General features: G+C 40.1%; 1 protein-coding gene across 1 annotated transcript in view; it reads right to left on the bottom strand.

Moving 5' to 3' along the window:
• Window positions 1-26,174, bottom strand: part of TRPC5 (transient receptor potential cation channel subfamily C member 5) — a 272,059-nt gene that overhangs the window by 37,411 nt on the left and 208,474 nt on the right. The window contains exons 5-7 of the mRNA XM_016198072.2: window positions 12,274-12,610; window positions 10,767-10,906; window positions 5,072-5,394 (exon numbers count right to left, since the gene is read on the bottom strand). Of these exons, the coding sequence (XP_016053558.1) occupies window positions 5,072-5,394; window positions 10,767-10,906; window positions 12,274-12,610 (800 nt within the window). The remainder of the gene's footprint in view (window positions 1-5,071; window positions 5,395-10,766; window positions 10,907-12,273; window positions 12,611-26,174) is intronic.

Below are 26,174 nucleotides of genomic sequence, written 5' to 3'. Positions count from 1 at the left end.
AATGTTCATACTTCCCAAAGCAATCTATAGATTCAACATAATTCTGATCAAGATACCAAATGCATAATTCACAGAACTAGAACAAATATTCCAAAAATCTATATGAAACCATAAAAGACCCTGGACAGGCACAGTAATCTTGAGAAATAAGAACAAAGTTGGAGGAATCATGCTACCAGATATCAAGCTATACAGTAAGGCCATAGACATCTAAACATTATGGTACTGGCATAAAAACAGACATATAGATCAATGGAACAGAATAGAGAGCCCAGAAATAAATCACAACTTTATGGCCAATTAATATTTGACAAAGGATGCAAAAACATACAATGGGGTAAAGATAATCTATTCAATAAATGGTGCTGGGAAAATTGGACAAATACATGCAAAAAAAAAATGAAACTAGACCACCTTCTTACACCATACACAAGAATAAACTCAAAATGGATTAAAGACTTAAACGTAAGACTGGAAATCATAAAAATCCTAGGAGAAAACATAGTAACGTTTCTGACATTTCTCTTAGAAATGTTTTTTCTAATATATCCTTGGGAAAGGGAAACAAAAGAAAATAAACAAATGGGACAACATAAAATTTAAAAGTTTTGCACACAAAGGAAACCATTAACAAAATGAAAAGACAACCCACTAAATGGGAAAACGTATTTGCCAATGATACATCTTATAAGGGGTTAATATCCTACATTTATAAAGAACTCATACAACTCAACGCCCCCCCCCCCAAACAATCCAATTTAGAAATGGGCAAAGGATATGAATAGACACTTCTCCCAAAGGACATACTGATAGCCAATACACATATGAAAAAAATGTTCAGTTACTAATTATCAGAGAAATGCAAATTAAACCACAAGGAGATATCATCACCTCACACCTGTCAGAATGGTTATAATCAATAAATCAACAAACAACAAATGTTGGCCAGAATGTGGAGAAAAGGGAACACTTGTGCACTGTTGGTGGGAATGCAGATTGGTGCAGCCACTAAGGAAATGAGTATAGGTGTTCCTCAAAAAATTAAAAATGCAGCTGTCTTATGACCAGTGACTACACTTTTGGGGATTTTTCTGAAGAAACCCAAAACACTAATTTGAAAGAATACATGCACCCCTATGTTCATTGCAGTGTTATTTACAATAGCCAAGATTTAGAAGCAGCCCAAATGTCCATCAGTAGATGGATGCGTAATACAGCTGTGGTACATTTATACAATAGAGTACTACTTGGCCATAAAAAAGAAGGAAATCTTACTCTTTGCAACAGCATGGATGGAGCTGGAGAGCACCATGCTAAGTGAAATAAGCCAGCCAGAGAAAGATAAATACCATATGATCTCACTAACATGTGGAATCTAATGAACAAAATAAACAAACAAAATAGAAAGACTCATAGATACAGAAAACAGACTGATAGCTGTCAGAAGGGATGTGAGTTGGGGGGCTTGGTGAGGAGATGAAGGGATTAATTCCCCAAAATTCATGGACACAGATAACAGTATCATGATTGCCAGAGGGATAGGGGGGTTGGGCAAAGTTAAAGAGGGTAAAGCGGGGATAAATGGTGATGGAAGGAGACTTGACTTGGGGGGTGGTGAGCACACAATACAATATATGGATGATGCATTATAGAATTGTATACCTGAAACCTATATAATTTTATTAACCAATGTCACCCCAATAAATTCAATAAAAATTTTTAAAAAAGAAAGACTTAAGGCTGGGAGACCAGTTAAGTATGCAGCAGTTCTTGGAAGAGATAATTCAGAGCTGAACAAAGACACCAAGACAGTGGTGGGTGTGTGTGTGTGTGTGTGTGTGTGTGTGTGTGTGTGTGTGTGTGTGTGTTTAGGATGGATTCAAGAAATATTTAGGAAGTTTAGGAAGTAGAACTGACAAGGCTGAGAGACTAGATGTGTTGCATGAGAGAGTGGGTGAGAGTCCCAGATGACTCGTAGGATTCTGGCTGATGTCACTTAATGAGATGAGGAATTAAAGTGAAAATAGGTTAGGGTGGGGATATGGAGATAGAGAATTTAGCTGTGGAAATTTTGTGTTTGAGAGGCATGTGGCACAGCCAGTTGTATTCAGGAGGCATTTGGAGATGAGGGCTGGGGACTAAGAAAAAGATATAAGACTGGCAAGTTAGCTTCTTACCACTTCCACCCTTTTTCTCACAAGTCCTGTGCCCTTAGAATGATGATGCCTTCCCAGTTGCTTCTCTTGACAGTAGATGAAGGCCAGGTACTCCCAGTATGGAATACTGAACAAGAACCATCAATAATACTGTCATGTGGTTGTCAGCAAGGACAATCAAGTTCCCTTGAATTGTGTGCCCAGGGGGAAAAAACATTTTTTTCTCTTTTGAGTCAAAGAATAGCAATGGCATCTCTGGAGAATCAGAAGGAAAAGGATGACAATAAACATGCCATACTTTGTTCTAGGTATACAAACAAACTCACTTTCCCCTACTCTAAAAGCTGAGTCTTTCTGATGTTCGGAGTAGCATGTATTTTAATAGGTTTATAAATGCCTGAGTTGAGTAATTTAAAAGAAAACATAAATCTGAGTCAGACCTCTATGGAAGAAAAAAAAATCAACACCTAGAGGAAAGTTGAGCTAACATTACTGCTGATTTGGCCCCAGCAGGATGATGCTTCTTCATACCTGACACCCCAAGATATAATTTTGTGTATGGTGGTGCAAATTCTTGTCAATTGTCCCTGCTGGGCAAGTGATAGGAGCAAAATGTCAGTTGGCAACAGGGGTGTTAATAATCACTACAGACTTGCAAGGCAGTGTTTCATAAACTTCCTCAGCAGAGTTTATATGAAATCGCAATTGGCAGAGACCTGGAATCCTGGAAGGCACATTGCATTCAGGTGTTCAGTTCTATTGAATGCTTTGATGGGAACAAATGCAGTCTCCTAGTGCTTAAGCCACTACAAGATTGCTCTTTATATTGAAAACAGGTTGATGTGAAATCTGTCTCTAGAGTTATGCAGGAAAGGAAGCAGTTTCTCGTCTGGAGGCACTGACAAAGTGGCCAGTTGCCATTATACATTCATGGTTGGCTTAATCAAAATAGCACTATTTCTTTGTTAACTCATTTTGGCCTCTCTTTCCTTTCACATGAGTCTGGTTTCCTCATCCAAAATTTTACCCTGAGAGGGAAGAGGTGTGGCCTAGTGGAGGAGGTTGTGTACTACAAAATGGGCAATGGAGTAAGCCAACATTTTTCAAACCCTATTCAGTGGAACATCATCCTGGCCAATACATTAGGGAAACCTCTCCCTAAATTGTGCATTCACAATGGAAAGTCTCTGAGTCCTGCAGTGAAGAAACCTTTTAAAATTTGTCCTGGTGTTTTCATGTCTATTAACTTTTCCATGAACTGTGGTTATTTGTAACCCATTTTAGGAAATGCTGCTAGAGGCAAATAATAGGAATAAGCTAGATAGCATTGTTTTCCCCCTTCTTGATATGTGCAACTTGGGGTCAAGCAGAAATACTTTTTTTCTTGGCCTTTGTTAATAAACACATTTCTAGAATATCTGAATCTCCTAAAGCGCATCAATTTATAGAGTTAAAGTGAAAAATTGTATCTTAGTTTAATGACAAAGAATAAATATCTCACAACCTTGGGGTCATTGCTGTGATACCATTGATGAGTGGTACTCCCCAGAACTGGGGTGGCGGGGGGGAGATGGGCAAGGTATAGGCCACTGAGACCAGGGTAAGCCTATGACCACTCCTGGAACCTAACAAATTTCCTAAAATGTGCTTATTTGCTTTCTCTTGTCTATTTCCCTGACAGTGATTTGTCAGAAAAAAAAAAGTCACTCTTAAGGCTTGAAGATTCCTAAAGAAGCAGGTATTGAATTTACAAAGAAAAGGCACAGGAGTTCCATGTGTCTGGAGGTAGTGGACTCATGGACAGAGAGTCTTGAGCTGTCTACTGTGTCCCAAGTAGGAATGGGAAACATTTCCAATCAGTGCTTGGTACCCGAAGCCTTAAGTTAATCCCAGAAGGTAAGCTGATTTTAATCAGGCCTGCAACCTGTCTCCTCTCTCCAGCTAACTTCTATGAAAGGGGGTACGTTGTTACTGGGAGTTGCTCACAGGCTTTTGCCATAAATCCCATTCTATGCTCCACATAGGACTATAGCACAGAGCATTTGTCCCTACCAGCATTCCAGCTTCTATTCTATACTGTGCTCAAGCAACCTTACTGGTTCCCATTTAGCATATCCAATTAATGTTGCTTGAAAGGTAGAATTTACATGCCTTCTGTTTTATAATCCTAGGTAGGGGACGCATTCCTCACTCAGATACAGTGTTCATCCCAATAATACAATCAGGTAGAAGAGATGAAACCACTTCACATAAGCCAGTTCAAACATACCAATTCTACAAATATTGACCTTAATTTCATCAACCCTTATGTTCCTAACTGCAGCCTCTATTAGGTTTCATCAACAGGTTTTGGTTTTATAATACTGGGTAGGGAAAGTGTTCTACTGTCAGAAATAATATCTATTCTCATAAAACATTAAGGTAGAGGAGACATACCTTCTTTACATAAAGCCTGCTCAAACATTCCAACTTTCATAATCCTATCAACACTTACATTTTTATATTATCTCAATCTAATTGTAGCCTGAGTCAAGGCTTCACCAATGGGTTTTGTACCATAGTTTGTGGGACTCCTGTATTAAATGAGTCCCGGAAACTTCTCTTTTCCACCTCCTGACCATTTTACTTACTCTTGTGAAAAAGATTTTGGGTCCCCAGCCAGGTGTTGAGCCAAGAGACCCTTGCCCTTTTGTCAATCTAACTTGATTAATTTCCCTAACCACTGCCCCAAGAGATTGCTGGTCATGGTTTTCATTGTAGCTTTTGCCTTCTGGCTTTTAAAATTTCCCCAAACTGGGGTAGGGTGGACTTGTTTGGGGCCCTTTAATGTCAAGAGACAGTAATGAAACTTTGAACTGAAAATAGGGCAAGAAGTGGAAGGCAGAAAAAGGCATAGAGGAGAGAGGGGGTCTTACGTGGAGAAAGCATTGTTCTGTTTCTCACATCGGATCCCCTTGCAGTTGTTTGGCTCATCAATTGCTCTGGTCTCATAATAAAAGTAAAGCTGGTTCAATCCATTGGCAAAAGCCAGAAGGACCAGGCAGTAGATAAAAAGGAATTTGAGGATATCAAGCAGCATTCGCCCCAGAGAGATCTGCAGAGGCCCTAAATGGGAGTTGGCTGTGAACAGGGATATGAGACGCAACGAACTTAAAATGTTGGATATCGCAAAGAGTGCTTCTGCAATCAGAGTCGGGTGCCACATTTCCCATTCTTCCCTTGGACGAGAACCATTATACTGAAAGAAACAAGTGCACAAGATGAGAAGTACAGTGAGCATTTATAAAACTTTTCCCTCTTTCCTATCTTCTGCACCCAAATAAAGCCACCAAAGTAAACATCAAGCATTCATTTATACAACAGGTCCTGTGTATGACACTATTTGTCCCCCCCCCCAATCAATACATGATGCTAATAACTCTCTTTCTCCCACTCCCATCCAAATATATACCCAGGATATAGACATAGAAAAATGAATTTCGGAATAATCATCTGGAGCAGCTACCTGTGGTTTGTCAACAGACATTTTCTAACTGTGAGTTTGCCAGATTGTTGGCGAGTGTCACTGGAACTGAGCCACTGGTATGCCCAAGTGGAGATGAACTACTCTGCTTCCTAATGAGATTTCAAATTAGATTTCCCTCCTCAACTGCCCCCCTGCATTTTGTTCTGAGCACCATGGGCCAGTTGTTACTGAAGGTCAAGGGATAGGTTCAGCCTCTGCAGTGTGCAGTGTTCATCCTGACTTTCCTGCTGATTGCAGTTTGGGGCTGCTGGAGCATCCTTAGAGGGTTGTTACTCAGAGTTTTCCGCTAAATTTTTTGCAGTCTGTAATGTATTCCACACTATTACAAATGACATGTCAATCTTCCATGTAGTGAATTTAGTACTGCCCACACAGTGGTATATGGACATATCTTATTGTTCCTTTGACAGCCCTACAAGTTCAAATGTCTGTCTAGCACAAATGAACAACCTGGGGATTGAAGGTGAAGAGGCAGTATTTCTTGGGTTATTATCCATTTTTCAGCCCTGTCCTGGACTTCCAGCTCCTAGAACATAGGCTGTCCAGTCTTGTAGAAAGATGGCTTCATTGTGAAACCTAAGGCACAATTGGACTTTGTCACTTAAAAGTACCTTTATCTCTCATGAAAAGTGGCCACACAATAGCCCAGAGTCTCCAGGGCATAGCAGCAGGCAGACGTGAGCAAGCAAGCATGTGGGCAGTAGCCAGAGGACCTCCTAGCATAACCAAGGCAGCTCCAGGTCCAGGGCTCCCATGGTCAGGGCCACCCAGGCAGAGCTATTGTGCTAATTTTGTCATGGTCGTATCAGGGCCATTCCCTCATTGCTCTCATCCTCCTCGCCCTTGAGGACACTGTCTGCAAGCTGCAGAGACAGATCCAGGAGGCCAGAGCTGACTTAGCCTGCAAGGGGATGTGCTTCTGACACCCTAACCCCACTAAGGGGAAGAGCACTCCATCCCATTCCCCATTAAAGAGCAAGTTTACCTTCTAAAAACAAAACAAAACAAAACAAAAAACAAAACAAAATAACAACAAAAACCCCAAATTGCCTTTATTTCTCAACTTTACCATAGAATAAGGATAATATCTGCTCCTACCCACTCTGCACATTTGTGATTATGTATCCATATGTGAAAGTCTGTGTACTCCATAAGGGGAGATGTTATAGAAATATAAAGAATTGCTTATTACCTTCCCAAGACAGAAGTAGATTTGGCTTGGAATTCAATCTGAAGCATATTGCCTTGAGCTCTCATCTAAATATCAGAGTTTCTCAGGACTAAATGTAAACAACTTTCCTGAGAAAACGTTGCATTGGGGGCATATTGTATTGTTAGCATTTCTAAAATGTGCTTCAGTTCCAACAACTGAGAAACTGGTGTTGTTAAAATCATTTGTGTATATCCAATATTCTTTACTGTCAGAGGAGTTTGGAGAAACCTTGCCACATTCTGCTTCTGTTTCAGATATACTTTAGTTGGCCAATCAGTTTTGTACACTCCTGGCCAAATCTTGTATCTCTACATTTTTCCTTCCAAAAAATTTGCTGCCTTGCTATGGAGGGGTGGTATTGTTATGCCTGTTTTACAAGTGGAGGAACTGAAATACAAAGTGGCAGAGTGACTTCCTTAAGATCACACAGCAAGTTGATGGCAGATCCAGGATTAAAACTCAGGTCTTTAAACAGCCTAGCACTATTTCTATTAAATGTTACTTATATGATAGATATGGTAGATAGGCCTTTAAAGTTTTTAAGGTATATGTAAAAGACGGAGACTTGATGATAAGAAAACAGACCTATGTTTTAAAACTAGAAATTATTAACTGGAAAATGTATAGCTCTTAACTTAGGTATTTTTCTCTCCACAGCCACAACTGTAACCACAGGAAAGTCTGCTGCCCATGGAATGGTAAGTCTGAATTTGCAGAACACTCAGAAGTGTGAAAGATAATTCTTGTGGTATATCTATGCTTTGCATATACCTTTGGAGAAAGATATAAAATATGAGAGCAGAGAATAAATTTGGAACTCATTTAAAATGGAGGTCAGCAAAAATGTTCTGTTAAGGGGCCAGATAGTACATACACAGAGTGGGGCAAAAGTAGGCTGGCAGTTGTAAGTACATGAAACACAGAATTTATTCTCGTATTATTATTTATAAATTACTATATTATTTCCCATATTAACAAACTGTAAACCTACTTTTACTCCACCCTGTACTTTCGGCTTTGTGGACTATATGGTTCCTGTAACCATTACTCAACTCATTTCTTATAGAACTAGGAGAGAATATGTAAACAAAAAGATGTGGCAGAAGGCCAAATTTGTCCTGCAGACCATAGTTTTCTGACCTCTGATCTAGTACAAGTGGTTTTCCAACTGTGTTTCTTGAAACCTGAGGGTTCAGTGGAGGTATCTGGTGGCCAGTGCGGGAGCCGTAGAGGAGGCCTTGAAGACCCATTCCTCAATCCTTTAAGCTCTTTAATATATTGAAGTTCTGCATAACTTTTAATTTCAATATGTGGTTCCATGGAAAAATTAAAAGGTTGAAAGCCACAGATCTAGTCCAGTCTTATTTTTCAGAGGCAGAATTTAAGGCTCAGAGAGGTAGAAGGATGACCTATGGTAATTCAGTTTGTGGGTAGCACAGCAGGTATTAAATTCAGGTTTCCTGACTCTTGAGTTAGTGATACTGGGAAGCAAGGGATTTTTCTTATATTTTTTGAGATCAATGCACCTTAAAAATTGGCTTCAATGCCTTTCAAACGCATGTGAATTGCATTCTGTTAACTCAAAAGCAAAATAGGAAAAGGGCCAGCTTAATGTGGGTACTCAATCATAACAAGGATGGGTGTGTGTGTATCTACAGCTAAGTACTGGCTAAAGAAAGAACTACAATTCAATGAGTATCAAAGTTCAGATTTAGTCTGTATATATGGAAGTAAGGTAGTGGTGGAATAAATCTAAGTGGTACTATCCTAGAAGACAAAAGGACAATTATTCTTCATTTGTAGGGATATCTAGGGGGCACTGAGGACCAACCTTATGTGTATTTGCTCCTTTTGAGTACTTTAGTCTGTGCCTTTTGGTTCCTATTGTTGTAGACCATGTGAGGTGGAGTATATATATTGTTGACTAGTTTTTCACTCTAATAAGCATCTTTAAAGGCCAGCTTATCCCATGGTGCTTCTGTACTTCCTCAGTATGACAGTAATCTGAAATGTTTCAAGGAGCCTGGAGACCAGCTCTTGTTTTACCTTATAGTGGTTGGCTCAGCTTACATGGTGCTCAGAACAAGTTCATCTCAAGCTGGTGTGCTCTACGGATGAGTGGACCAGACTGCCCATTTATAATTTCTCATTGCATGTGGCATGTCTTGCTTTGTAAATTTTCTTTTTTATAGGACTACAGCTTCTTGGAAAATGTCTCCTTTGAGTTAAGTATTTTCAGTTAAGGGACATTCATTCAGCTTAGCAGAGCTGATTTATCCTTACATTGTGTGATGGGGAAGTATCTAGCTCCTTGGAAGCCTTACCAGTGAAGTTGGACAGGTTATATAATTAGCTAATGTTGGGCATCTATAGATAAATTTTCATATCCCCAATAGTTAATTGTTTTCTTGATCATTTATTTTAAACTTTCCTATTTAGGCAAAACCCACCAATTTCTAGATTGATAATTTATTGTCCCTCCAGTGTATAAATACCACTTCCAAAGGAAGAAATGTATTTTTTTGGCAAACAGTGTTACTTAGTCAGCAGAGTGCCAGAATGACATGGATTTCATCCAGGCACATTAACCAGAGCTTCAAACATTTCCTCACCAGCTTTTTCTTGTATAAGGAAGTTGTAAGTATGTGTTAAATGATCACCACAAGTATAAGGCATACTCTTAGGCTTCTTAAAAAATGTTCCATGACTGCATTCAATATTCATGCTCTATATAACTAACTCCCAAGATCTTAAAATTTATGCAATATGCATATTATGGATATAAAAATAAAGCAAGTTGTTGGAGATTTGGAGGACAGCCATATTCCCATTCTAAAACTTAATGTGGAATTTAGTGCCAAAAAGCATGAGTGACTAGATAATCTTGGAGACTGAATTGTCAGCCTTTCCTCGTACTGAAGAAGTTCAGCTTAGGGTAGAAGGGGGATGGCCATTCCATTATCTAATGAAAACCAAATTTGACCTCAAAGCCTGTGACTACTTAATATAAAGGGCTGGACATGAAACTATTTTTCAGGATAATTTAGGCTGTACAATGTGCAGGAAAAGTATCCAGGTGGGGTGTGTGTGTATCTGTGTATTTGTGTGTGTATATATGTTATCTGAATTGGTAGAGAGACATAGGTTGGGTGATACTAGAAAAAGCTGGATTTATAACAGCTTGAATGATGATCCTGGTGGTGGAAGTGATGAGGGAAGCAGAGACAATTAAAGGTCTATGTCTCATGCAGTGAAGTTTCTAGTGTTCTGCTATCTGTCACAGGAAGAACACTTGAAGAAGTGTTAATATTTACTTTGAGAAGAGAAAACTCAGTGGGGTAGGAATAGAACACTTCATATCGGAAGCACTATTATGGAGAAGGAACAGCCTTGTTCTGTTTGACCCCACAGGGAAGAAGGAGTACTAATGAATATGTCACAGGAAGAAAATATTAGAAAAATATAAAGTTAGCACTTTTTAATGAAGTGACAAAAGTTGAGAGAAGCTTTTGGAGATAGTGAATTCAGTGAATTTTTTGTCGCTGTCCTATGCAAGCACCGGTGGGGTGTCTTCTTGGAAAAGATATTGTAGAGTGGATTTAAACACTTATTGGATGGATGGGTGGCTGAAAACCATTTTACTCTCAGAGTTTAAGAAGCTAAGGATTTATTTGCAAATTGCTCCATTCTCCACTTTCTTTTCTTAAGTGGACACTGCTTACAAAGTATTAAAAGAATGTTTATATGATACTTTCCCACATGGATGGGACTGTCATCAGAACTTTTCCCTTAAACTTTTTATGTCCCCAGTGTTAAAACTTAATTTAACCAAAATTATTGTTTTAAAAAAATGGCAGACATTCCAAGTTACCTTGACATAGGCCACAATCTTCAAGGAAATAGTTGCCAGGTACAGTGAGTTCATTGCAAAATCCATCAGGTTCCACCAGTCGTGGATGTATTCAGTAAATCCACCATCCCACATTTCCTTAATCTCCCCCCAAATGAAACCTGAAGAATGGAAGCAAAAGGTTTATTTCTTCACAGGGTCAGAATAATCATCATAGTCGGATTCCCCCACATAACTAAACATGAAAGTGAATCAATTGGGGTCAGTGGAGTGAAGCCCCTAGAGACAGTAATCATTTACCTATTTTTCTTTTCTATCTCACCTCCCACTCCTGAACTTACCAAACCTGATAGGCTTTACCTAAGTATACACATAATGTTATACTTTTCTGGCTACTACTCACTTTTAGCATTGTTGCTATAGTTACTGGAATGCTGTTATAATTTTGGGTGCCAGATTCTACCCTCTTCCCATTTTAGAGTGGGGATAATTTCATCAATAAATTAATTAAGTCAGGATTATCCCATAGTCCTTAGTCTCCAATATGTGCTAGTGGGAAAATTTCTTAATGGGTTTTGAGGTGAGCAAGCTGACCATGGACCAAAACACTCGATGTTGGGGCTGAAGCCAGGCAGTGGGGCCCAAGATAACTTAGAATCCTCTTTTCTCCTATCTCTTCTCATTGTGTGGTGGTTTCATGAAATTCTGACTGATAGCATAGATACCTTGGAATGTGGAATGCAGCAGTGTATGACTATAGTCTAAGGCAGTGCTTCTCAGACTTTAAAGTGCATGCAGATCACCTGGGGATGATGTTAAAATGCAGATTGATTCTATAGATCCAGAGTAGGACTTGATATTCTGTATGTCTAATAACAAGATCCCAGGTGATGCTGACATTGCTGGATTGGGGACCACAGTTTGACTAGCAAAGACTTGGAAGATGGCAATGCATTAGAGGGTCCAGTGCAATCTAATTATGCCTGGAGAGTACTAGTAAGGCTGTTTTTACCATGAATTGTGTGAATTTCCCAGGTTCTCCTCCTGATTGTGAAATCAGTATCCAAAAAGGAAGCCTGCTCTGAGTAAATACTTACTGGGATTGTATGGAATAGCCATGAGAAAGAAGTAGATGCAAGTGCCGCCCCCCCTCCCAGTTATGGGAAAGTGAGCATTGAATAGACTGATCAGCACATGCCCTGCCTAACTTACATGAGGCCTGTTCTGACTGACACTTGGCTTTCCTTCTAAACCAACTGACAGACACCTTCGTTGTCCTTGATGATGTTAATTGAGCAGAAACAAGCCCTGGGTGCACTGCCAGTCTCACTGTAAAACAGGCAATTCTGAGTTACCAGGGACTGGGGCAAAGAAGGGATTAAATTTCTGAGACTCCCAACAAAGGACTACCCCACTGCACAGAAGGAAGGTGCCCTAGTTCAGAGCCAGTCCAACTGACTATTCCAGTAGTTTCTTTAGCTAGGACAAGAAGTCAGTCTGGTCATATCTCCTAGTCCCTTTGACTCACCAAGAACCCAAGGCAATATCATCCATTCCACGACAGTTGGGGGAGGCCCCTGTACTTGAAGGTCTGTTCTGACGATGTGTTGAGAAGCAAGCAGAAGCATGAAGAGGAAGGTCAGATATGATGCTGTGTGGCAGATAAACTTGATAAAAGGTTTCTTGATGAATAGACCAAGGTTGCTCCTGGGTGAGATCAGATAAGCTATAGACAGCATGGGAAACAGTAACCCAATGGTCATGCAGGTCAGAAGCTTGATTACCCAGTGTTTCCGCCGCCATCCAGGGAAGCCATCATACCACAGAGTGGCAAGCAACTGTTGGCAATTGGGCTGAGCAACAAACTGGGAAAAGAAGAGAACAATTTAGGCATCTGAGATTACCAAGAGGAAGTCTACATTTGTAATACCTTTCCTAGTTTACAGCCAGCTGCATGGCCAATTCCCCGAGGCCTGATTTCTGGGTTCCCACGAATGGGTCTGACCCGAGATAGCTCTGCATGTCAAGCTATGAGATTAGATCTTTCTTAGGATTATTTGTTTCATATATTAAACAAAATCACTTTGTTTGGTTTGTTCTTTGACATGCCCCCCTATTCCACCTCCCATCATGTTAGAAAAATGGTTCCTGAAACCTGGCTCTGCATAAGAATCATCCAGGGAACATTAAAAAAAAATCCATATTCCCAAGTGGCACCACAGGCTGACTAAATGAGCCTCTCAGGGGGTGGTGGTGGGGGGGGGGTGGTAGAGCCTGGGCAGCTGTTTTACAAACTTCTCCTGAGAACTTACATGCCTCTTAGCAGAGAATCATGGGGATTTTTCATTTCAAATTGATTCACATTTACTCATTCCCCTAGCCTATGTGAGGTCATCAACAAATGTGCACTTTGGGCAAAAACAAACTGGCAGGGAATCAGCTCATGACTGTGGCTATGGTTTGGAATGGAAATGAATTCCCTTTTTTATTTTGTCTCCACGCCCCCCGCCCCTCTTTGGTCCTGAGCACCTCTTGGTTAGCTAGCAATAAATCAGGTTGCTACTTATTTAATGCCATTTATTTAACGCCCTCTAGTCTAGACATGCAAAGGAGGAAAATATATTTGGGGGCCAATATTATAACATGTATACAACTTAGCTGGGATTTTATTTAAAATCAATCTACAAAGTGTCAGTGATTAATAGTTAAGGAATCATCAGCATTGCAAGTCGCCTTCCAGATTCTCTTTTCTTAGTAAGCAACTCAATAAGGAACTCAACTGTCAGCCATGATTTTAAATACTTGACTACTAGAGCTACCCAGGGGAAAGGTTAAACAGAGCTGCACTATGTATCTTACTTATCCCACTTTACTGTTAATATATTTATGAAGGTCATTAGCTTCTCCACCAAAACCATTCTTCTCTTTCTTGAGTACATAGCTAGACTACATCTCCCAGTCTCCTTTGCCGTGAGGTGTGGCCACATGACTAAGTTCTTGATAATGGAATGTTCAGAGAAATGATGAGTAGCACTTCCAGGCCTGCCTATGGAGATCTACCATGTGTGTTCCTCCATGTTCTTTCCCCCTTCTGGCTGACCAGGATGCTGTAACTCAGGATGATTTAGGGAATTCTGCCAACCTGTATCCCCCAATGACCATGTGGAGGAGAACTATCCTGCTCACCAATAATACCTGTCTTGGAATGTTATGACTGTGTTTGAGCCATTATATATTTGGGGGTCTAGCCTACCCTAAAGCAGTTTACTCTTACAAAACTACCAAAACTAAGCTGTAAAATCTTTTTATGATGTATTCTCAATTTCTCCAAAGGTGTTCATGATCCCTATTATGGCCTCACATCTCCTTTTCACACACAAAAAGACAAAATCCTATAGTCCCTTTCAACTCTTCTTGACATTACATCCTATGCCAAAGGCTGGGATGAAAAAATGTCCTAGAAAAAAGTAAAGAAAAGTAGAAGGGTAAAACAAGATATTTGGATGCAATGGGGAAAAGCACTGGGAGCACACAGTCTAGTGATGGAGACAGATGTATAAAAAGACAATTATAAAGCAATATAGTAAGGGCACTAAAATGGATATGAGCAAAGCAAAATGAGAGCACAAAAGAGGGACAAATCTGGACTGCTCATCAAAAGCTTCTTGGAGGAGGCAGTACCTGAGTAGAGCATTAAAGGATATAGAAGTTGGCTAGGTGTAGGGGAGGAGAAAGGAAGGGAATAAACAGCCAAAGAAAAGGGGATGACATGACTAAAGTCATAGAGGTGAAAAAGAGCATGACTTGTACAGGGAACTAAAGCAGTCTGGGATACATGCGGTTGAAAATGCTGGAGAGGTAGGCAGGGGTTAACAGAAGGTCAAAATGGTAGTCTTAGGCCATTATAAATAGTATCACTCATTTTAAGAGCAATGGGAAGCCACAAGTGATGTGTGTGTGTGTGCATGTGTGTGCATGTGTGTGTGTGTGTGTTTGTAAAGCAATATAGTAGAGTAATTAAGACTATAGACTCTGGAGCTAGATTGCAGTGGTTCTGTTCTTTAACATCTTCATCTGAAGAATGCAGATAATAGCATCTGCTATATACAGTTGCTGTGAGGATTAAGATCTGTTACTACATATGAAGCACTTAGAACTATGCTTAGCACATGGTAAGGGTTTATTAAATCTTGGAAGACTTAATATTGTTAAGATGGCAATACTCCCCAAACTGTTCTACAAGTTCAATGCAATTTATATCAAAACCCCAGGTATTTCATTGCAGAAATTAACAAGATGATTAGAAAATTCATATGGAAATACAATGGAGGCAGAATAAGCCAAGTCAATTCTGAAAAAGAGGAACAAATTTGGAAGACTCATGCTTCCCAGTTTGTCAAAGTGATGTTGTATTTGTGTGTAGGTTAATGAAAATAGAGTTCTTTTCCAATTTCCTCCTTAGGGGGCTTAAAAACAACAACAACAATAACAGTACAGTATGAGCAGTTATAGGAGCTTCTTAAAAGCCAGAAGATTGGGTGTTGCTGAAGGACTAGGAGCATGTGTTAGTTTTTATTATATTCCCAATATTTTGCTAAATCCCCTATTCAAGGTAAACACTGAATAAATATTTGTTGAATGAGTGATTGAATAAATAAATCTGTGCTGGATGAATCTTGGCAGAACCCTCTATTTCCAAAGACGCCTTTCCTTAGTGTATGTGGTAGGTGAAGTCTGGTAGCTAACTCAAGTCTTTTAGGAGTTGTAACTAGGAGCTGTTCTTAACATAGTCAGGTTAACTACCATCTATTGAGCTCTTACAGTGTGCCAGGCACTGCACCAGATTTTCACATACATCATCTCACAGCAACACTAAAGGCAGATATTAGTATACCCATTTTGTAGATGATGGGACAGAGCCCAAGCTTTCATTCTTGGTAAGTGGTGGAGCCAGGACTGGAGCCCTAGCTTGACTGACCATAGACCAAGCTCTTAAACACTGTATGCTGGCAATCCATGGATGGTATGATCTGAGGCCTGGAGAAAGCTGATATTCCCAGTATCTTCCCCATCAGCCTTAACACAGTGATTGAAATGCCCATATCACTTATTATTTTGGGTTAAGGCACTGTGTTTTTAGGAAGTAGTAATATATGAAACTACTAACTACCTTTATGAGTTTAAAGTGAGTATATCATACTAGCTAGTTATTTAGCTATAAGGGACCTGCTTGCCAGCAAAGCCCAGAAGCAATGGGGCTCTCCTAGGTCTAGGCTCCTGAGCAGCAGCTAGGAAAGGCAGGAGTAGCGATGCATAGCTAGGAACATGGGGGAAACCTTGAAGATCTTAGCTGCTTGGTTTAGCCCCAGGCCAGATCTTTATGGAACCCACCTTTTCAATCTGTCTAAATATTTTCTCCATAAACCTCTTAGGGCTCTCACTGCAGGTTTTTCCCCCCTCTAAAATGCTTCATTTCTCCAATGCTTCCAGGCAAGGGCTGAAAATTAAGTTTTTCTCTGCTGCTGCACAGGATTTTTGGAAAAGCCATGGTTCTTTTCCTTTTGACATAAAGCTATGTTTTAAATGGAGTGGCTCAATAGCTCTTTGCCCCTCCAAAGGATAATTCTTGATAGGAACAATGCCAGGTTCTATTGGAAAGAGCCCACCCCTCCCCCAGACAACTAGCAAAACTGGTTTGATTTCATCTCAGCAGAGCTCTGACTTCATTCATTCAGTGAAGAGAATTATTTCCCTAGCTCCTCACCAATCTATTGTATGCAACTTTTGTTCCTACAGCTGTCTAAATAATCGTGTGGTTTATGCCTGATTCACATGCTGAACACAAGGCAGGACAGAATTTGACTTGCTCATTGACAAGGGAGTGCAAGATCAACATGATTCAATTTAGGCATTTCAACAAGTATTTCTGTACAGCTGCTCTGTGCCCAGTTCTGTGTGGCACATGGGGAGAGGGTCACAACAAGAGAGACTGACAGTGATTCTGGCCTGCAGCATCTCATTGAGAGACCAGCCAAACCCATATAAAACAAGTAACAGGACAATAATGTTTGTTTTCAGACACCTCACCTTCAGTACAAATGGGAAAAGTGTCAGGTTGCCAGATGGTTGGCTCTCACAGACCTGTACAGGCCATTCCCCTCCAAATCAAAAGCTTTTTGTCAGTAAGGACAAAAAAAGACATGCCCCTTTGATCTCCTGTTAAAAGGTCAGAATAAAATCTAGTCATGCAAACTGGGTCTACTTAATGTTAGGAAAAGCTCACTACTTTGTTATGAGGCACCCTAACATAGGAACTCAGGGCATTTAGAGATGGGACAAATCAGCAGACACTAGAGTCAGAAGAAAAAGCTGCAGAGAATCACTAAATCAGAGAACCTCACTTCCTCTGGAAGTCTTCCCTGATTGCCACAGCTAGAGGAGATCCCTCTTCCTTGAGCCCAGACCACTTTGCTTCTTCATTGTGGTACCTCTTAGAACCTGTTTTGTGTTACACTAACTTGAGTGTAGAACCCATGACTTGGCCTTCTTACAGCATTAAGCTTCTGAAAGGGAGGGATAATTTTGTATGTTGTATGACATTTTATACGTCAAAGGGCTTTGCAGGCATTAACTGTATTTGTTAAAGTGAGAAATTTCTCCTCTCTGTCTCCCTGCTAAAAACTTCCGACCTGAATATTCAACTGCCCAGGAGCATTTCAAACACATAACCCCAACAGAACTGTTTCCCCCCAAAGCCCCCAAGACAGACAGACAGACAGACAGACACACACACACACACACACACACACACACACACACGATTTTCTTTTCACCTCACATTTTGTGTGCCTTCAAAGCACTACTACTCTAGTAGTAGTTATAATAGTCACAGATTAAATGTACATAGAACTTATGTTTGGGGTATTTTAAAAAGCACTGTATATGTATTAACAAACCCAGAAGGTTGGTGCTATATTTACACCCACTTTACAGATGAGAAAACTAAAGCTCAGAGAGGTTAAATTGTGATAATAATAATAACAACAACTATCATTTGAGTGCCTACTATGTGTCACACACTGTGGTAAGTGCTCATTTCAGACTAGTGAGCTAGGGATAGACTTCCCTGGTTATTGTTCGAGTCCCCATTCTCTGAGGAAGCAATAGTTAATGAAGGAAAGTCTACTGGTAGGAGCAGAGGGTCTGGGGGTAGGAAAAAAGCTCTTGAGAAGTAAGCCAGGCTGTGAGGCAGAGAAAAAAGCCAGTAGCAGTGCACTTCCAGTGGCTCCATTAAGAAAGGGGAATGGTCAGAGGAGAAAAATCTTTAACTCCCACAATCCACCTTATTTTCTGCCATGGAAGCTGTCAGCAAGAAAAAAAATTAGATTAGGATCATACAATTCAGTCCCACATTTAGTCACGTAATTGGTTATTTTTAGATGATTTCAAATTGTTCAGTGTGTACAAAAGTGCAATAGGTAAGACTGGAAATAAGGTCACCTTGACATGTTTAGCATTCAGAGGTCTGTAAAGCAGTACAGGCTTGTTGTTCTGGGAAGTGACTAGCAGTGGCTTATCTTTGTGTGTCTCCTAAAAGATCAGCTGACTTCAAGATGGGGAATTTACAGCTGTAATCACTTCCTCCTTTAGTTCATTTGGAGGAAAACAACATCTGAAAGCTGAGAATGAGTCGCCCCCCAACCCCAAGAAAGAAGGTGAGGATCTTGAAGAAAAACTGAGTTCCAGGCTATGGCAGGATAGGAGCTGAGGGTCTTTTTTGGTAATTCGAAAAGTTTTACTGATCTTTCCAGAATTTCCTTATGCTCCCTCAGTGAATGGCTGCACATTGGAATAGACCCAATTTTCATTGCATCACATGTCAGTTCTTTAAAAGATAGCTGGGTTGTGTTTAAGGGTATATTTAAAAAGCCAGCCAGCAGAAATGACTCAAGATAGAATGAGTTTTGTTGGTTTGTTTTGTAGTTGCCAATCAAGCTGGGCTCAGATGAGGAGAAAAATGCTCAAAAAGGAAATCCGTGGCAAGGCAAAATTTCTTGAAGAGGCAGAAATGTTCAAAACACCTTTCTTCCCTCACCATTGCAGTGATCTTGCTGAGACATATTTTCACAAAACTATTCAGTGTTTTACCACTGCAGCAGAAATTTGAGACGAAGAATAGGTTTATGCAAGTAGTTTAGGCCCAGATTATGATTTTACATGAAGTCTCTGTCTAAGGCAATTTGATGCTTATCCACTCAGATCATTAATCCATGGAGATTTTTTTTTTAAGGGAGATGCGTGTTTACCCAGGGATTACTGAGACATTTGGTACTCAACTGGCTGCTGTTGCAATTAGCTAGCAGACTTGGTTTTGGAGATGGGATACCAATATCAGTGGCAACCCAGGTGCAAAGTCATAATATAAGTCAAGTGGCAATCATGCCTCTAATTTCAAACTAGAGCTAAGCCTCACTAATTTGAACTAAATGGAGGAAGGTGAAACTAGATGCTAAAAACTCTGTTTTGCAATACATTTAAAAAATAGAAAACTTTTTATTTGCAAATATACACAGCAGCAGGAATTAGCTAAATGGGGTTTTCTGGCAGATGTTATAATTCTCCTGTGTTGGAGGTGATGGACTCTGAAAACATCTAATGAGGCTGAATTGCTTCCAATGCAATGGCTACTTCTAGCCACGAGATGGCAGCAGAAGGTGATGGGCACTCACTTGTTTCTTCAAAGAGGGACATTCTAGAAGGGAAAATGGGAGATTGTATTGGAAAACTTCTCACCAGGGAGAAGCAGAGAGCACGAGCTCATGAATCAAGCTAATGACACATGGAACAGAGAAGGGGGGTAAGTATAATAAGAGCCAAATATAATGATTCAGATGGCCTAAGTCTTTGAGAGCTGGGTGCCCTGGCTCTACCAAGCCCAGGGATGGGAGGTTGCTGTAGGCACACATATCCACAGTCCCTATTCAGAAACTCTTGGGGCCAGATGTGTTTCTGAATTCTAAATTTGTCAGATGTTAGAGCAGTAATATGCTGTCTGTATTATATATTATGTAATACCCCAAGTGGAGTTTGAGGCAGTACTCATAATTAGGGTTGCCAAATTTAGCAAATAAAACTGCAAGGTATCCAGTTACATTTGAATTTAGATAAACAGTGAATAATGTTTTAGTATAAGTATGTCCCAAATATTGTAAGGGACATACTTATACTAAAACATTATTCATTGTTTATCTGAAATTTAAATTTAATTGGGTGTCCTGTTATTTATCTGGCAACCCTACTATAATCAAATACATTGATATTTCAGCAGTGAAACCTGTGGATTCTTAGACTCAATGGCATAAATCAAGACCATAAATTTCCTAACATCTGTTTATCTCAGGGTTTGCCATAGTATGAGTTTTGATAGAAAATTTATTATTTTTTTTTCTTCTGGTTTTCAGAAGTTGGTAGATTTTAGAGTTGTAGACCTGTAATTGTTCAATAAATAAAAGAAAACAATGGTGAGATCTATGGTGAGATACCTTCATGCCTTCAGTGTATCTGTTCCTAAGGACCAAGTTCTCCTCCCCGCTTTTTAGGTGACCTGATGTGTTCAGATACTGCAGATCCTGAAGGACTGGGGTGAATGGGAGACTAAGTTAGGTATGACCAAGTAGTTTTCACATTTTTAACAAGGCTTGACTGGAGGTTTCATGACCTGCTATGAGCTGCCGCCTTCCATTAAAATCTTTAGCATGAAATCAGAAAAAAGGAGATGGAGGAAACTTAATCCCTCTATATAATAACACATTTTGAAAACATATATATTGAACTCTGACTCTGGTTTGGCCTCTGATTTGTGGTGAGACTTGGGGCAAGTCTTTGTGTTTGGGCCTTTACCTGTGCAACAGTGATCCTGCCACCTATCTAGCCTTCCTCATAGGGATGTCATGATGATCATGGGTCCCAAAGTGCTTTGAAACATTCTCAAAATGGAAGATGGCATTCCTCATACATCTTTGTTAGCTTAACAGTACAATGTAGGCTGTAAGCACAAAGATATTTCCAATAAGGTAAAGAGGTAGTATGGTCTTTGCTGTCAGACAGACTTGGAGTTCAAATTTCAGCTCTACCACTTCCTGGCTGGGTGACCTTGGAAAGCTGCTTAATCTCTCTGGCTCTCAGTTTCCCCATCTGAAAAATGAGGATTATACTAGTAACCCATGCTATAAGGTCATTATAAAGATTAAGAGTTAATTCAGCCCCTGGCAAGAAGCAAAAATATAATTTTTTCATCATAGATTATTGTAAAGATTAAATGAAGAAGCAATCAATAAATGTTAGCCATTTTCATCATTATGGCTGTTATTTTAAGATGGAAAATTGTTACTTCTTGGATAGACAGTCTTGAAATGACTGTATATGTGACTTGACACAAATCTCGCCTAGAAAATTTGCACACATTAGCACTGCTTCCATTATCAATTTCTCTGAATGTTCTAAGGGTGTGTTTTGTCGTGCCAATTATTGGCTTGAAATTCTGGAAAGGAGACTGACCGTGGTGGTAGTAGGGTTAGGGAAAATGAGGCAGGGAAGAATAGTCCATTGGAGAGGCATATCCAGTTGGAAACTACAGTTCTGATTGTACAGTCAGATCCTATAAATAACTCTAACAAATCCTGGAATGAAAAAGTGATTATACAAGATACATTTTAGAGGAAGGGAGGTAACTTCATAGATAAAGAAGAGAATTTTTCATTGAGAAAGATTGGCAAGTTAGGATTGCAGGAAGGATGGCTTTTTCAGGGCTGGATGACAAGGAGAGATATCTCAGGGGGTTTCTTAAAGCCTACATAGAAGATTCTATGAATATGGTTTTAGCTCAAAGCAGTACACTTGCTTTAAGTGGCTTTAACTGGATGATTATTCAGGGGCAGGACCTAGAGACCATTGCCGCATGGCTCTTGTGTGCTTAATGTAACCCAAGAACAGGATGTTCTGCATTTCCTGCCCACCCCACCATCCCTCATACTCCTGCACCTTCCCCTCTCTTTCCCCATTCATATTCATTCATTCATTCATTCTCTCTCTCTCTCTCTCTCTCTCTCTCTCTCTCTCAGAAAACCAGGGTCCTCCATGGTTGAATGTCTTTTAAGAAGTCACTTTCTTTCTGCTTCCAGACAGGACCACTCTGAAGCCAATTCAATTAAGCCAGCAACATTTACTGAGCACCTACTCTGTGCCAGGTACTTGGGACACAGGCATGGCTCCAGTGGCCAGAATCCTATTCCTGAAGGAAACACATAACACATAATAATAAAATTATATTCCTGCCCTCCCATGATCGGGTCCCCAGGGCCTGATGAGAACTGCAATGAAACCAGGAGACTTTCTCACTAAGGACTAAAACAGGAATGTAAACTCACAAAAGAAAAAGGTTTGTGTAGCTGAAGGGAGAATAAAATGAACTGGAATCCTGCTTCTGTGTATAAAGATGATCAGAGCTCTGGTAGTTTGATTTTCAAGAGAGTGGTACCTATCCTAATTCCTTTCCTTTCTCTTCCTTCTAGGGACCAACCTTGTGGTAGGCTTTTATTAATGACTTCTTTATTATGTGTCAGGTAGTCAAGTCTCTCTCTCTCTCTTTAATCTTAATCCTCACAATGACTCTATGAGGGAGGAATTATTGCTGTTCTGCAGATGAAGAAACTGAGACACAGAGAAACTAAAGAACTTGTAAGTGGTGAGAGCCAGGTTTTGAACCCAGGTCTATCTGAGTATACATTTGATACTCTGACCCAGGAGTTATCAGTCTACACCCTGGGGGCCTAATCTAGCCTGTTACCTGCTTTTGTAAATAAAGTTTTATTGAAATACAGCCACTCTCATTTGTTTATGTATTATCTATGGCTGTCTTTGCTCTATAGTGAAAGAGTTGAATAATTACAACAGGGAGCATATGGCCTACAATGCCTAAACTATTTGCTATCTGCCCTTTACAAAAAAGTTTGCTGACCTCCCCTCCCCACCCACTCTAACCACCATATCACACAGTCTCTGGTATGTAGACTTTGGAGTTAGAGCTGAGGTCAAACTCTGGCTTTGCCATTTGTTAACAGTGTGCCATTCAAGTCTTTTTACTTCCTTTGTGCATCAGTTTCCCCATCTGTAAAATGGAAATAATAATATTGTCTATTTCTTAGCCTTGTTGTGAGGGTTAAATGAGATGCTATGCATGAAAAGTTGTTAACACAGTGGTTGGATGCCTGGTACATAGTAAGCTCTTAAAAATGGTAGTTAAATTATTTGGAATGGTAACAACACATAGAATGTAGCTCTGTGCCTGGCACTTAGTGAATGTTCAATTAAACACCAAATATCTGTATTTATCTTATTCTTATTTTTGCTAACTTCTCTAGGGCCTTCTAGTGCTGAAGAAAAGACTAACGTTTAGAGCTAGAGGTACAGGTGTGGGGATGAGCAGGACAGGGCAATGGACACAGTGGTTCTAGCCTAGAGAGGGGTTGAGAGCAGATAATTTACTCTGGAACAAGCTGCTTAATGCTTTAAGCATGAACCAGATTATAAGACCAAAGTGAGGCATGTGAGTGAGCAAGAGCAAGCACCCCCAATTCTGTGAGGGTTTTTTTTTTGTATCTTTAAAATCCCTCTTTCTGTTGTGCACTTGAATAAACTGTAATTCCATTCTTTGAAAATTTGGGAGTTTTCTTAAAGATTACAATGTGTGCTGACCTCCCCATTCTCCCAGTTCCTGTAGCAACTATAGCAAAAATGACTATGTGGTATACTTTGTTCACAGTTGTGCTTGACTGGTCTCCCTGATTAGAATTTAAACTCCTGTAGGGCAGAAACCATGGCTTTTATCTCCCAGGTTGAGGGAGAAGGAGAGTGTTACTGTTATTAAACAATGAAGGTGTGTGTGTGTATGTGTGTATGGTTGTCGTTGTGTGTGTGTTCCTGACTGGGAAGGTCCTTGATAGAGAAGGGAGAATGAATTTCAGAAGCAAGGTCTTTGGGATATAAATGAAATATTTTAGTGTCCTCTTAAGTGACAGAAAAACTAGAAAAACAAACATGGCAAAAAAGGCAAGACCCTAGCAGCAGGGAACCTTCTACTGGGTGGCTACATCTTTCAGTTACCCAGAAGGGAGAGGAAGTTACCTACAATGGCAATTCCTCCCATTAGAGAGGTAAACCACTGGGTTATGACACTATTTCTGATGGCCATCTTTTCCTAATGTCTCTGTGAAGGTTAGCCCTTCAGTCCCAAGGTGAGTTCCTTCATAAACAATTCACCTCTTGCAAGTGTCTGAGACAAATATGTTTTGCTGAGGGAGGAAGGGATGAGCTCTCTTTCCCTTAGGAAGAGCACTTGCCTTGTCATCTGGCAGTTTCCATTTCTCATAATCTATATTTTGAGTTCCCCTCCCCATTATTCAAATGGAATACATATTTCCTGTCACTGATATAAACATTATTCAAGCAAATTCTCTTTTTTTCTTGCCAGTTTGTGATGGAAAACCTATGGCTCTTGCAACAGTGGTGATTTGGGAGTAGGGCCACAGATAAGTTAAGAACAAAGGGAGCAAATGGATTCTCTCTCGAGCTTAGTTCCTGCATAATGTAACTTCCATTTGATTCTGTTTCAGAGGAATGTCAAGGCCATAACTGATTTATACTACCCAGAATGCCCTGGAAATACTTCCTTGCCTTAACCGTGACAGTCACTTCTCTGAAGAAATGAGCAGATGTAATAAGTGACAGACTCAGATTTTCTGGCTTCCAAAGGTATGGTGGTTGTTTTTGTTTTGTTTTACTTTTCCCTTTTACTTACAGCTCACATTATCTCTCAGTGTTTAGTCAGTTGTGGCAACATTTCTTAGTTATCACACTGTGTAGTCATCATGCTCAAATGCCGGGGAGCCTTGGTTTAATACTGTTTTGGGGGTTCAGTTTGCAAGATTTCCATATTGATAAGATAACTATGTATGTATGATCCAATTTGTGTTTCAGAATAATCAGTCTTGGCTGTGGAAGATGAATTGGCAAAGGGGATGGGAGCAGGGTTATGGGGTGACTAGAAGCAGAGGAACTGATTAGGGGTCTGTTATAAGTTTCCATGTGAGAAGTAATAAGAGCCTGAATTAGAGCAGTGGGGATTGAAAGGAGGTGATGTTAACGGAGCTATTTTGGAGCTAGAATTGACAATATTTGGCAATCAATTGTATGAAGGGGTGAAAGGTAAAGGAGTTGAGGCTCTCTCTGATATTAAATGATATAGGGGAGTCAGGAGATAAGTAGGATGACTAAGTTTGGAACAGATATGGGTGAGTTCATTTTCAGTATGGTGACTTAATGTTCCAGAGTGTCTGCTATTAAGGGGATTCCAAGGACAATGAACTTTCAATGCTAAAACTCTGAAATTCCTGGGCAAACTATGAGTTGGTCCCCCAAAGTTTAGGATATGTTGCATTTGAGGTGTCTTCAGGCAGTCTCCAGTAGGTGGTTGGGCAGTAGGAGTGGTGTGTAGAAAGGATATCAGAGTCAGAGGCACAGTTTGGGGATTTGCCAAAATAGAAATAATGGGTAAAACCACATGAATGGGTATGATAATTAAGGGAGAATGCATAGCATGCAATTATAACTACCTCAGATCCCTTGTGGAATTATGTATCCTTGTGGATATAAAGGAATGAATAAATTAATAAAAAGAGAAAGATGAGTGAGAAAAAGGCTTCAGGCTGGAGTCTGAGGTACATTTGTATAGGATAGCTGTGGAAAGAAACCTGAGGCTGAGCCCCAAGAAATCTAAAAGAAACCAGAATAGATGATGATGTTGTAAAAGTCAAGGAGGAAGAGAATTTCAAAAAGGTGGAGATTGAGAAATATTAATATTGAGGACAGGTGATTGGCTCTGGTTATTACTGTGTCACTGTTCACCTACATGAGAACATTTTCTGTGGCGTTCTAGAGTCTGAGGAGTCCTGAAATCAGATTGCCAGATGCTGACTGAACAAAGAATGGGAAGAAGGAAGAAAGGAAATATGGGTAGTAAGCACAGATTCATCTTTCTCCCAACAATGAGATGAGAAAGTGTAGTTTTCTCCTTCAGATTCCAGCTCACTATCCAACTCTTCTTAAGTTTTTCTGGCTTGGCTGCGTGGCTCAGCGGTTGAGTATCCACCTATGATCCAGGCAATTGTGGTTCGATTCCCTGTCAGGGAACATGCCCGGGTTGTGGGCTTGATCCCCAGTGGGGTGCGTGCAGGAGGCAGCCAATCAATGACTCTCTCTCATTATTGATGTTTCTATATCTCTCTCCCTCTCCCTTCCTATCTCTGAAATCAATAAAAACATATTTAAAAAGAAAAGTTTTTCTGAACAATTGTCATGGCTGCTGTTATCCTT

Source organism: Miniopterus natalensis, chromosome X (assembly GCF_054644295.1).
Source record: "Miniopterus natalensis isolate mMinNat1 chromosome X, mMinNat1.hap1, whole genome shotgun sequence".
Classification (NCBI taxonomy): domain Eukaryota; kingdom Metazoa; phylum Chordata; class Mammalia; order Chiroptera; family Miniopteridae; genus Miniopterus; species Miniopterus natalensis.
Note: the sequence above shows the minus strand (reverse complement) of the source record. Positions and strands in the feature narration are given on the sequence as shown.